Here is a 13,095-nt window from a genome sequence, read left to right as displayed (position 1 = left end):
GGGGGGGACACAACGGTGAAGGAGCGGCAGAGAGCGCGGGTGTCCTTGTCGATAAAGCATATCTGGCCATATAGACCAGATATGTCATTAGTAGAACCGAGAAAAGTTTTAACACGCCAAATTTATTGTAAACTATCGTTTCTGGATCTTACAGCACAGCTATTATGTGAAACTGAAAGAAAGGTATGCGATACACTATTGTGTCTGAAAAAAAGCGGACATGAGCATAGATGAAACGATCTTACAGACATCGTCTGAGAAACATCACAGTCTGCACAATGCAATCTGTGGTCTGTTAGGAAACAAGGTAACTGAACTGTTTATTTTGCATGATAATGACATTGTCTTTGCAGACGTTGGTACATCAGTGTCACAGTATATGACATGAAGATCCGTTATTACAGTTCACATGCAAACTTTATGAAATGTCTTACTGTAATAACATGGAGTCACAACCTTGCAATACAGTTAATTATGAAAAACAATAGTGCATTATATAGGTGAGTAGTAATATGTACCGTTAACAAAGTGCAACAGCAGTATACAAATGCTCCCATAATTCCCTTACACCAGCACAACCAACCAAGAAAACCACAACGCAATGAGGACGAAATGGTCAGGAGGGGGAAAGCACGTGGATTGAAATGTGGAACCAAGAGAAGATGAGACATTATTCAGACTCGTTACGCGTGGCAGTGGTGTGGGTGGCAAGGAACGTGAGGTAATGAATAGTGAAAAGAAGTGAGTACCCAAAGGGGAGAAACCAAAATTCGTAAGGAATATCGTTTCGTCTACTTCTGTTTCTGTTATTCAGACACAATAATAAGGCGCACAACCTGTTTGTTGGGCAGCAGTTTTATACAACAGCTGTACTGTAGGGTACAGAAATGAAAGTGAGTAACATATTTAGGCGTTTTAAAGACGTCCTCACTTTTACTAATGACAGATCTGGCCTATATGGCCAGACACTTTTTTGGCATGGACGTTTATTTCATACCACGAAGCCATGGATCCAAGTAGTCAACAAGGCGCTGTTCAAGCTGGTGGTGGCTCCGCAGTGGTGTTGTGGGCTGTTCTCTGGTCCAACTGAGCTGATCATTGTCTGGAAATGGTTATGTTCGGATACGTAGAGACCATTAGCAGCCATTCATGGACTTTATGTTCCCAAACAAAGATGGAATTTTTATGGATGACAATGTGTCATGTCACCTGGCCACAACTGTTCACGACTGGTTTGTAGAACATTCTGGACAGTTTGTGTGAATGATTTGGCCACCGAGATTGCCCAACAAGAATCCCATCGAACATTTAAGGAACATAATCGAGAGGTCAGTTCGTTCACAAAACACTGCACCGGCAGCACTTTAGCAATTATGGGCGGCTAGAGAGGCAACATGGCTCGATATTTCTGCAGGGGACTTCCAACGACTTGTTGAGTCCATGACAAGTATAGCTGCTGCGATACGCTGGCAAAAGGAGGTGCGACACGATATTAGGAGATATCCCACGACTTTTGTCACCTCAGTATATAGTCTATCTCATCTCCATTTGGCTGCCCCTTACATTTGTAAAATTTTCTAATATACTTCTTCGAATCGTAAATATCTCTGCAAAATGTCATGGAGCGACAGATGTACATGTACTCGTATGTATGTATATACAAGGGGGAGTCAAATGGAAACCAGACACCAGGCACAACGGGAGCATGGAATGGTTTCATACAAAAATAATCACCACGTGCGTTAAGACATTTATCCCACTGTGAGACAGCACGACCAATATTTGTTCCGTGGAAAGCTGTTGGCCGCTGACGGATCCACAACCGCACACACTCTTGCACCTTCTGGTTCAACAGGAGCCAAAGTTCATATATGTCCTTCTCTAGGTCACCAAAGATGTGGAACTCCCACGGTGAAAGATCCGGGCTGTACAGAGGATGTTGCATTGTTTCCCAATCAAGTTACTGTAGGGTAGTCTCCCTGCAGAAGTAGATATCCTCGGAGTGGTGAAGCAATTTCAATCAATAAAGGCAACTCTTCTGGTCCAGACTATATACCAATTAGATTGCTTTCAGAGTATGCTGATGCAATAGATCCATACTTAACAATCACATACAACTGCTCGCTCGGCGAAAGATCCGCAACCAAAGACTAGAAAATTGCACAGGTCACACCAGTATTCAAGAAAGGTGATAGGAGTAATCCACTAAATTACATGCCTATGTCATTAACGTCGATACGCAGCAGGATTATGAAACATATATGGTGCTCGAACGTTATGAATTTCCTTGAAGAGAACGGTCTATTGACACACTGTCAACACGGATTTAAAAAACATCGTTTTTGTGAAACACAACTAGCTCTTTACTCACACGAAGTGTTGAGTGATATTGATATGGGATTTCAAATTGATTTCTTCTTTCTAGATTTCCAAAACGCTTTTAACACTGTACCACACAAGCGGCTTGTAATGAAATTACGTGCTTATGGGATATCGTCTCAGTCACCTGACTGGATTCGTGATTTCCTGTCAAAGAGGTCACAGTTCGTAGTAATTGACAGGAAGTCATCGGGTAAAACAGAAGTAATTTCTGGCGTTCCCCAGGGTAGAGTTATGGGCCTTTTGCTGTTCCTTATCTATGTAAACGATTTAGGAGACAATCCGAGCAACCGTCTTAGGTTGTTTGCAGATGACTCTGCTGCGTGTCGTCTAGGAAACTCATCAGCAGATCAAAGAAAACTGCAAAACGATTTAGAAAAGATATCTGTATAGTGCAAAAATTGGCAATTGACCCTAAATAATGAAAAGTGTGAGGTCATTTACATGAGTTCTAGAAGGAATCCATTAAACTTCGGTTACACGATGTATCAGTCTAATGTAAAGGACGTAAATTTAACTAAATACACAGGAAATACAGTTACAAAAAATTTAAATTAGCACATAGAAAACGTCGTGGAGAAGGCAAACCAAAGACTGCGTTGTATCGGCAGAATTCTCAGAAAATGTAACAGAGCTACTAAAGGGAATGCCTACACTACGCTTGTCCGTTCTCTTTTGGAGTACTACTGCTCGGTGTGGGATCCTTACCAGAGAGGATTAATAGAGTACATAGAGAAAGTTCGAAGAAAAGCAGCACGTTTTGTATTATCGCAAAATAGGGGAGAGAGTGTCACGGACATGATACCGGATTTGGGACTGACACCATTAAAACAGTCGTTTTTCGTTGAGTGGAATCTTCTCACGAAATTTTGATCACCAACTTTCATTCCGAAGGCGAAAATATTTTACTGACGTAGATCTACGTATGGAGAAACGATGATCGTAGTAAAATAAGGGAAACCAGAACTCGCGCGGAAATATGTAGGTGTTCGATTTCTCCGCGCACTGTTCGAGAGTGGAATAATAGAGAATTACTGTAAAGGTGGTTCGGTGAACCCTCTACCAGGCAAATAAGTGTGATTTTCAGAGTATCTATGTAGCTGTAGAACTTAAGGAATATGTATTTGTGTGTCTAGGAATATTAAATACCAATGTTCAGCACGTAAATTCATAAATGAAGCAGGTTTGCAACCCTATGACTGCTTGTGACGTACCCAATTTCAGTACTAGAACAGAAAGTGATGTGCATCGCCCTCTAATAAAACTCATTTCGGCACAGAAAAGAGGGAAATACACCGCCACCAACATGTTTGTTAATTCGTCAATATAAAAAAAGCTTTACATTTTGCAGAAGTGCTTTCACATGCGGATTACAACAGTTTTTTCTCTACAGATTCTTCCGTGATACAGAGGTTTACTTGAACAGATATAAATAATCGAATAGGGACCTGTAATAAGTGCTTTTGTACATTTAAAGAAAGTCATGCTGAAAAAAACTGATGAGTAATACGATGAATCACCTTATTTTACATCAGTTTCGATTTCGATCGTAAACAATCATTCCCACACATAAGAACCACCGCCTTAACACTCGTAGCCGTAAAAAATTGTGACGTCGTGAACAATGATGATGTCTATATGATGGATGTCTCTACGTCATGGATCTCTCTACTTAAAGTTTGACTGTAAATCTATGACGCAATATCAACTAGAGTTTAATTACAAATTTCAGCAGATTGCTCCTTATTTTAACAAAACTGTCCCGGAGTAGTCATTTGGGACATCACGACTATTTATGACAGGGTGACTGAAGATGGTAGTTAATGGAGGCAGCTGGTATCAAAATAAAGCGATTCATGTTCACATTTTCAATGTGACTCTTTCCTAACCTATAAATGGACAACACCTACAAACATTTTTAAAATTTGTGTGTTCAGTATAAATGTTCCTCTTAAAAACACGCTCCGGTAATATAATCCACACTATATGTAACTACCTACCCAACTATTAGACGGGTCGAAAACTCGACATGTATGCAGTATTAACTTACTCATGTATCTTGCACGAAAACTAAGAGATAGTGTACACAGTATGCATTAAATATTTACCACGTCGCGAGCTTATGAAACAAAGAGGAATTTTCGTACATAAGTGTTTGTAAGGGCGGCGTCAGTGACTCAGTACGAGCCAGCGTTAACCTTTCAGCCTTGGCTCTGAGGCGAAACCTCTTTCAAAGAGCTTACTCAAGCCTGACATTCATCTCGCTTCTTTTCCGTCAATGCGGCCGCAGCCTGACCTTTCCGAGGGTGAGTCCAGTGATTCCGGCAAATCTTCTTCTGCCGCAGGTGGGGGCGGAGACATGGCGGCCGTGTGGAGCAGCGCTACGGTTCTCCTGATTGCTGCAACCTGCGCCACTTGTGCCGGTGAGTTCTCTTCTTACAGCATCTGTTTTGCAATATTCGCTGCTAACTCTACTAAACTTTAAACGTGTATCCCCGTCAACAGCCATTGTTTGTGAGTGGTGCGTGCTGTACATTATATAAGAGTAAATATTTTCAGTATTTACTTCTATAATAATCGCCGCTAATTACTATATAATCTAACTTTTATCCGTGCGGAATAGCCGCGTTGTTTGAGGCGCCATTCCAGGGATTGCTCGGCCTCTTCCGGCGGAGGTTCGACTCCTCCCTCGGGCATGGGTATGTGTGTTGTTCTTAGCGTAAGTTAGTTTAAGTAGTGTGTAACTCTAGGGACCCATGACCTCAGCAGTTTGCTCCCTTAGGAATTCACACACATTTGAAAATTTTAACTTAAACTTTTCTAATGTGACGAATTTGAGTACATTCCCCCCTAGTCAAGAATTCATAAGAGAAAAAGGGTCAATTTTAATTGGTATACTAGCTAGTGTTGTCATAAAGTGTGCTGAACTCCTTAAACATCAACATCATATCATCTATCATCATTTGCATCTCATCATCACTAACATCGCCTCCTTAATTACTATCATCATCACCATCAACTCTTCTATCTTCACCATCATCTTTCCCATCATCAGCATCATCTCCTCCATTACCTCCTCCATCATCTCCTACGGTAAAATCATCATCATCATCATCATCGTCATCATCATTAACATTTCCTAACCACTAGCACCACCAACACCATCGTGATCATATCTTTGTTCATCATTCTCCATCATCTCCATCATGAACAACACATCTTCCTTGTCCTTTATTTCCTACACCTTTTGGTCATCTGTATCCATGTCTTCTCCCACTCCTCTTCCTCTTCCTCTTCCTCTTCCTCTTCCTTTTCCTTCACCTTCACAGCTTCTCGTTTTCTTCTCTTTCTTCTCCTCATCCTGGCTGTCATCCTCTTTCACCTTCTCCTACATCTCCTTCTCCTCCTCCTTCTCCTCCTCCTTGCCAAATCCTCTTTCATGTTATTTATCCTCCTCGTCCTCTTCTTCCTCTTTCCCTTTAAGCCATTTTCTTCTTCCTCCTTCACCTTGGTCTTACTCTTGGTAGTTAGCATGATAATACATCAGTTGTCATCCCTGAGCCTGCACGGAAAGCATCTTCTAACATTTAATAAACCGTTGGCCTTCTTCATATTTGTCTTGTAACAGCCATCAAAACGGCAACAATCTTTACTGGACGGTGGTAGCCGTCTTCGTGCTTGTTATGAGGCCACTGACTTTCACCTGTGTCGTCTTGCGTTCAGATGACTGTGAGGGAGACATGACTGACTGACTGTAGCATGTAACGGGATGAACATCTCGAATGCCTGTACTCGTTCTTCAGTAAATAAAAATTTTGAGATCCGTGAGTTGCCATGAGCCAAACAAAACTTGTCAGGAAACGGTTTCTCATTTTTAATGAAGGAATGGAGGTTCTAAGTAAAATTACGTGTATTTTTTCAACAGGCGAAGGTAATGGCCAAGCAGCCTGATGAGGGCGTTTCTCGGAGACGGCCTCAGATTGGCGGTGCAATCACATAGTTGCTGCCATCTCTGTAAAATGGACTCGCTTCGAGAAGCATCGATGCCAAACGATACCGTAAGAGTCACCCACGTTCTTCCTTTGGCCTTGTCAAAAAGGACAGAGGAGAGGACAGATTTTTAGGACAGCTTCTTGCCCCTGTGAAAAGGCGGAAGAATCAGCATCGACCAACGGCATCACGATCCAGAAGGCAATGGAAGCCCCTGCATTAAAGGCACACAATGTTTATCACAGGACGTGTGGCCTGCAATCGAAAATTTGCATCTCCGTGAGGGAACTACCAAGGGGTAGATAACCATGAAAAAAATATTGAATAATCGATGAAAAGGTGAGATTCTACGATTAGAAGCGTGGAATATTAGAAGTCTTAATGTGATGGAGAAGCTAGAAACTCTGAGAAAGAAATGCAAAGGCTCAGTCTAGATACAGTGGGGGGCCAATCAATTACAGTGAAAAGTGTACAAAGATTTCTTACCAGACGAATATCGTTTAATGTCAACAGCAGCAGAAAACTGTATGATGGAGGAACAACTGATTACGTACAGGAAAGTAGGACAGCGAGTGAATCATTCCCAACGTAAGGCGGCGGGGTTTTCCTCATCAGAGACGACAGCAAACCAGTCCCAGTAACCGTAATTCAGTTATACATGTTGACGTGACGAACCGAAGGTGGAAATATATAAAAATTGTATGAGAATATTGAACTAGTAATTCAGTTCGTAAAAAAAGGTGATAATCTGATACAGTCTTGGGGGACTCTAACGCGATAGTAGGGGAAGGAAGAGAAGAAATAATTACGGACGAATGTGAGCTTGGTAGCAGGAATGAGAGAATAGGAAGTCTAACTGAGTTTTGCGCTAAATTTCAGCTAATAATAGCGGATACATCTTTAAAAAATCGCTAGAGGTGGAGAAGGGAGAATCTAGCTTCCTTACATAATGATCAGACAGAGCTTCAGAAATCAGATTTAGGATTGCAAGGTGTACCCCAGAGCAGGTGTCGATTCGATTCGAATCACAATTTAGAACTGATGAAGAGTACGTCGAAGTTTAATGAATACCACAACAGGCACGTCAGTTGAGGAGGAATGGACATCTCTTAAAATGGCAATCACAGAGGTTGGACAGACAAACGTAGGTAACAGGAATGGGTAACAGACGAAACACTTCAATTGATCGTCGAAAGAAGAAGTACAAAAATATTCCGCGACATCCAGGAACACAGAAATGTAAGTCGCTTAGGAATGAAATAAATAGGAAGTGTAGGGAAGCCAAAGCGAACTGGGTACAGGAAAACTGTGTAGAAATCGACAAAGAAATAGCTGTCGGAAGGATTAATTCAGGATATGGAAAAGTCAAAATAACGCTAGGTGAACTAAAAGCAGGAACATCAACATTCAGAGTGCAATGGGAAATCGACTGCCATGCACAGAAGAAGGAGCTGATAGGTGGAAAAGGTACACTGGAAGTATCTACGAGGGGGAGGACTTGTTTGATGACGTGAATGGGGAAATGGGAGTCGATACTCAGAGATTGGGGACCCACTGAAGAGTTAACGTTTAATGGACACTTGGAAGACGTCTGACTAAATAAGGCGGAAAGGATAGATAACATTCCATAGAAATTTCTGATATCGTTGGCGGGAGTAGCAGTCAACCAGCTATTCAGTTTGGTGTGTAGTATCTATGAGCCGGGAGATATACCATCGGACGTTGGCAAAAATATCATCCACACAATACCGAAGATAGCAAGGGTAGGCAAGAGCGAGGAATATCGTGGAATCAGCTTAACGGCCCATGCACCCAAGGTACTGACAAGAGTAATAAACAGAAAAATGAAAACTGAACCGGAGGATCTACTGGATGACGATCGAATCGACTTTCGAAAACGTAAGAGCACCTCAGAGGCAGTTTTGACGCCGTAATTGATTTTGGAAGCAAGACTTAATAAAGATCTAGACAGGCTCATAGGATCTGTCAACATGGAAAAAGCGATCGACAGTGTAAAGTCGTGCTGTTCGAAATTCTATGACAAAATGGAGTAAGGTACACAGAAAGACGCGTAATAACAGGAAGAATGGATGACCAAAAAATAAGAGCCGCAAGGTATTATAAATCCCATTCCCGCATAGACTGTTACAAGTGCCTTAAGTTACTGCCCCTCTTTTACCTTTAGTATTATGCTCAAGCTGTTATCTAGCCTGTAATAGTTAATCTACTCCGCTTATCCCAAGTAAACGACGCTAATTACGCACTTAACGGGAATACCGTAGGGTAATAAGGGTAACTTCGGCCAAGTACTCTTCTTCTCGTAGGTCTCGGGGTTGTTATACGACCAATATGCCAAGAGAATAATAACTGAGACTGCAAAAACTTGATATTATTTCCACATTCTGGATAAGCTCTGGAGGCAAGTGTAAGATGCAACAGCCTCCCACTGATCAGTAGGGACCTGGACTGCTAATGTACAATAGTAACTTAAGACTTGTGGGTTGTTCCACATCACTGAACCTGGGGTTAAGAAAACGTTTTGCTCTTCAGTCTGAATGAACTCATTGCTGGCATCTCAAATCCCGATTCCGGGAATTGCGTAGGTCCTTTATCGAAGCTCACTTTGCATGTTAAATAGCCTTTACGATATTTATCCATATTATTGTAGGAACATGTTGACACTGCGGTACTGCGTTTATTTCTTTAGGGAATCAAGCTATAAATTTAAGTACAAAAAACCCCCCTCTCGATTTTCTATGTGTCTTCGAGGCGAGAATGTGATGAAAATGACATAGCAAAATTCTCTCTAGAGAAGATTAGTATTTGGCCTGGTTAATTTTGCTACGGAGAAATTCGACTGTAATTATTGGTGGGCCCCAAAGAGGCTGTGACCATTAGGCCAATACCTTAGTGTGCAAATGGACACCAGAGGCGTAGGGATACAATTCTAGGAGAGAGTTGACCGTTAGAACCAGTCAAGTAATGACAAAATAACATATGTGGAGGGACATCTTCAACTTTTCTAGTCCTGTCTTCTTCACTTGCGTGTGATATTACGGTGTATTGTTAATTTTTACTTGTTGACCGTTTAACAGCAACTGAATGAAACAGTTTTCTTGCCATACGCCTTTCGTCTTTATTCTCTGCAAGGCATATTCAGTGGCCTGGAATATGTACATATTTTTACTGTTTGGTTTGTATTTTGGATCAATGTATATACAGGTTATAAACAGTTCTAATGGCTGGTTTTTCTGTGACGTAGTAATAGTTTAAATTCTACTTACGGGTTCCGTGGATGATTTTCTACATGTTGTATTTTAGTTCCGTTTATGGCGCTGTTCTTCTTGTAACTGCCATTTAGGTTTTTGTTTTCCACGCTTCACGGCACTCGGAACTGAACACTTGTTTTATTACTGTGTTTTGGTTTGTGTTGCAGAACGTCGGATGTTACTGTCAAAGATCGAATGTTATAGCCAACTTCAGAATGTTATTTCTTTTTTCTAGATATCTGTGATGTGACTGTGTATGCATTTGTGTGTGTGTGTGGGGGGGGGGGGCTGACCAGGAGGCGGGAGGTAGGTAGGGGAAAGAGGGAGACAGAGAAAGAGAAAGAGGGAGAGAGAGAGAGAGAGAGAGAGAGAGAGAGAGAGAGATGTGTGAGGTGTGTATTTCTTTCAATGTGGCTGCAAGTGCAAGAAGGATTATTTTTATCTTATCATTTCTTTCATTAAGTGTAGTAGGGAGTCTGTTCTTATGTGTGTTTGTCATGTATCACGTGTTTGTTTTCAGGAATGACTTTCTGGATGTGGAAGTTTTCTTGCATTTGTATACAGTATTTGTCATGGTTATTTATTCTCATTATTTTCATATCTTATTCCATGTTTGTAGCAAGGTGGTTATGATGTTTTAAGTGTTTTGCGAATGTGGAATGGTTTATTTCGTACTTCTAACACCTGATGAGTTCTTTGCATCACGTTTTACAATTCCTGTATGTCATGCCACAACTTTGATATTCAAGTTTGTATGTTCCTGATCCAGGAATTTATCACTCTTAGTTGTTGGTTGGATTGAATTAGATTGGAGGGTTTTCACAGGTTTGTATGCTGTTTGGAAGCCCGGTTTCTTTAGTATGTTTTCCACTCTCTGTATTAATTTATGTGTGTAAGTCATAGTGCACCATCTGCTCCTTTTCTGTGTGATGTTGTCATTGTGTGTGGCTGTTGAATGTGTTTGTGAGTTTACAGCATGTGAATTATCTTGTGTTCTGGAAATGTTGTGTTTGTTTTGTATTTGTCTTGTTATTTGTTGATTGAGTCTGTGCACTACATGTGTGTCATACTCATTGTTTCTAGATATTTTTATAACTGTACTTATTTCTTTTTCATAGTTTCTGTTGTTGAGTGGGATCCTGTGTAACCTGCATAACATATGTCTTAATGCAGCAAGCTTCTAATTGTGGGGATGATTCGATGTGGAATGTATTATTGTGTCTGTGGCTATTGGTTTTCTGTAGATGTTGAATACATGTTTGCCATTTTCTTTTATTGTTGTTATACCAAGTAAATTTATTTGATTTTCTTTTCCTTTGTCAAGTGTGAATTTTGTGTTCTGATGTGCTTTGTTCAAATGGTTGAAATGGTTCTGAGCACTATGGGGCTTAACATCTGAGGTCATCAGTCCCCCTAGACTTTGAAGTACTTAAACCTAACTAACCTAAAAACATCACACACATCCACGCCTGCGACCTTAGCAGCAGCGCGGTTCCCGACTGAAGCGCCTAGAACCGCTCGGCTGGCTGTGCTTTGTTGATTTCATTGGGCTCATCTCCAGACAAATAATGTCATCCACATATCTGTACCAGTATATGATTTTAAATCTCTCATTAGTGGTTATTTTTCCAAATATCTGATTTTTCAGATGACTGATAAAAATGTTCGCTTATGTTCCTGGTATTGGGCATCCCATGGGCAGTCCATCACTTTGCACACAATATTCATTCTCGAACTGGAAGTGGTTTTGCTCGGTTGTCAGTTTGAGCAGATATATTATTTCGGACATTGCTTCTGTAATGCGGTTTCTGTGGGATGTGAGACTTTGTTCTACGATTTCCATTGTTCCTGTGAAAGGGATGGAGATATACATGTTTTCTATATCGAATGAAATCAGTGATGATGTGTTTGGTATCTGTATGTTTCGGGTGCGTTCTATTAGGTATCCTTTGTGTCAACAAGCAAAAATTAAAAATGTATCGTTATGTATGGAGGGTTCTCTCATAACTTGGTAGCCCTGATTTAAATTTTCCGCGATTTCCCTAATTCGCTTCAGAAAAATTCCGGGATGGTTCCTTCGAAAGGACACGGCCACTTTCCTCCTGCATCCTTCCCCAATTCGAGCTTGTGCTCCGCCTCTAATGACCTCACTGACGACGGGACGCAAAAACACTGATCTCCACGGAGCGAGGTTGCGCAGTGGTTAGCACACTGGACTAGCATTCAGGAGGACGGTGGTTCAAAACCGCGTCCGGCCATCCGTGATTAGGTTTCCCGTGATTGCGCTAAATCGCTTAAGGCGTACGCCAGGGTGGTTCTTTTGAAAGGGCACGGCTGACTTCCTCTCCTTCCCCTAATCGGATGGAACCGATGACCTCGCTGTTTGGTGCACTCCCTCAAATCAATTAACCAACCACTAACCTCCTCGTACTCCACGTCCTTGTCCTCATAGCTTGCTTGCAAGACGGACCTAATTTTTTGTACGAATGGTCTTTTCAGTTGACAGCAGAAAATGTTTCTCCCCTGACACTCTGCTGCTTTCTTGCTGAGACCGAGTTTTTAAATAGGGTCCAGCAGGGTCATTCAGCCTTAGTTTTGCCTGTGTTCTCACGGAGGTGAAACTCAAATAGGAGCATCCGGTAACACTACCATTATTCACTGCGAGGCCACTCGGGGCGCTGCAGGTTTATTAATACATTATCTCTATTTCTTTCTGGTTTATTTTTAGTGTTTTCCGTGTTTGTTTCAGTTTCACAGTTAATGGAAGTTACAGAAGCTGGTTTCACCACATTGTGCTTCTGCTTACGACTTCTCGTGTGCATTGAACTGCACTGTAAATATGTTTCTCGTACTCTGACTTATGCTCGCATCCATATTACTGTATTTGGTGACGTAGATTAGGTCTCACTTGGTTTTGTTTCATCTAAAACAAAAGCTGGTTTGGTAATATGTTGTTCTGTAAAGTTTGGTGTATTTGTTACTGTTTACGAATATGTGTGTGAACTGCACGATCTAAATGCATGTTAAGTATACCTATTGCATTTATTCTGCTTTATTTTCGTTTACATCCGTTTACCGTACTTTCTCACATTTAATGGAGAACTCCGTTTTAGCGGATTTCGACACTACTGCTATTCAACTTTATTACATCTTGTCTCGGAATGCGTATGTAATTCTGCTTTGAAGGCATTGTTTCTTGCCACTGAGTGCCATGCATTTCACATTGGCTTGCAGAGTACGGATGTAGATATTCACTCATGTTCATAAATTAAAGATAATTCTGATACATGGTGAAATAACGCTCTGGTGGGCGGTTTGCGGGTTTAAATCACCTCGGGGTATGACCATGAGGTTCATTTTACTTGCGGTCGTCGCACGGTGGCGCTGGGAGCACTCTACATACGCAGAGGTGTGTTGGTGCATGTACGGTGCAGCGAGTAAGTGTGCAGACGTTTTC

The 13,095-nt window shown here is 41.4% G+C and overlaps 1 protein-coding gene across 1 annotated transcript in view; it reads left to right on the top strand.

Moving 5' to 3' along the window:
- Nucleotides 1-13,095, top strand: part of LOC126092195 (protein borderless) — a 478,622-nt gene that overhangs the window by 171,696 nt on the left and 293,831 nt on the right. Inside the window, exon 2 of the mRNA XM_049907679.1 lies at nt 4,725-4,802. Within this exon, the coding sequence (XP_049763636.1) occupies nt 4,739-4,802 (64 nt within the window). The 5' untranslated portion in view covers nt 4,725-4,738. The remainder of the gene's footprint in view (nt 1-4,724; nt 4,803-13,095) is intronic.

Source organism: Schistocerca cancellata, chromosome 7 (genome assembly GCF_023864275.1).
Source record: "Schistocerca cancellata isolate TAMUIC-IGC-003103 chromosome 7, iqSchCanc2.1, whole genome shotgun sequence".
Taxonomy (NCBI): Eukaryota; Metazoa; Arthropoda; class Insecta; order Orthoptera; family Acrididae; genus Schistocerca; species Schistocerca cancellata.
Note: the sequence above shows the minus strand (reverse complement) of the source record. Positions and strands in the feature narration are given on the sequence as shown.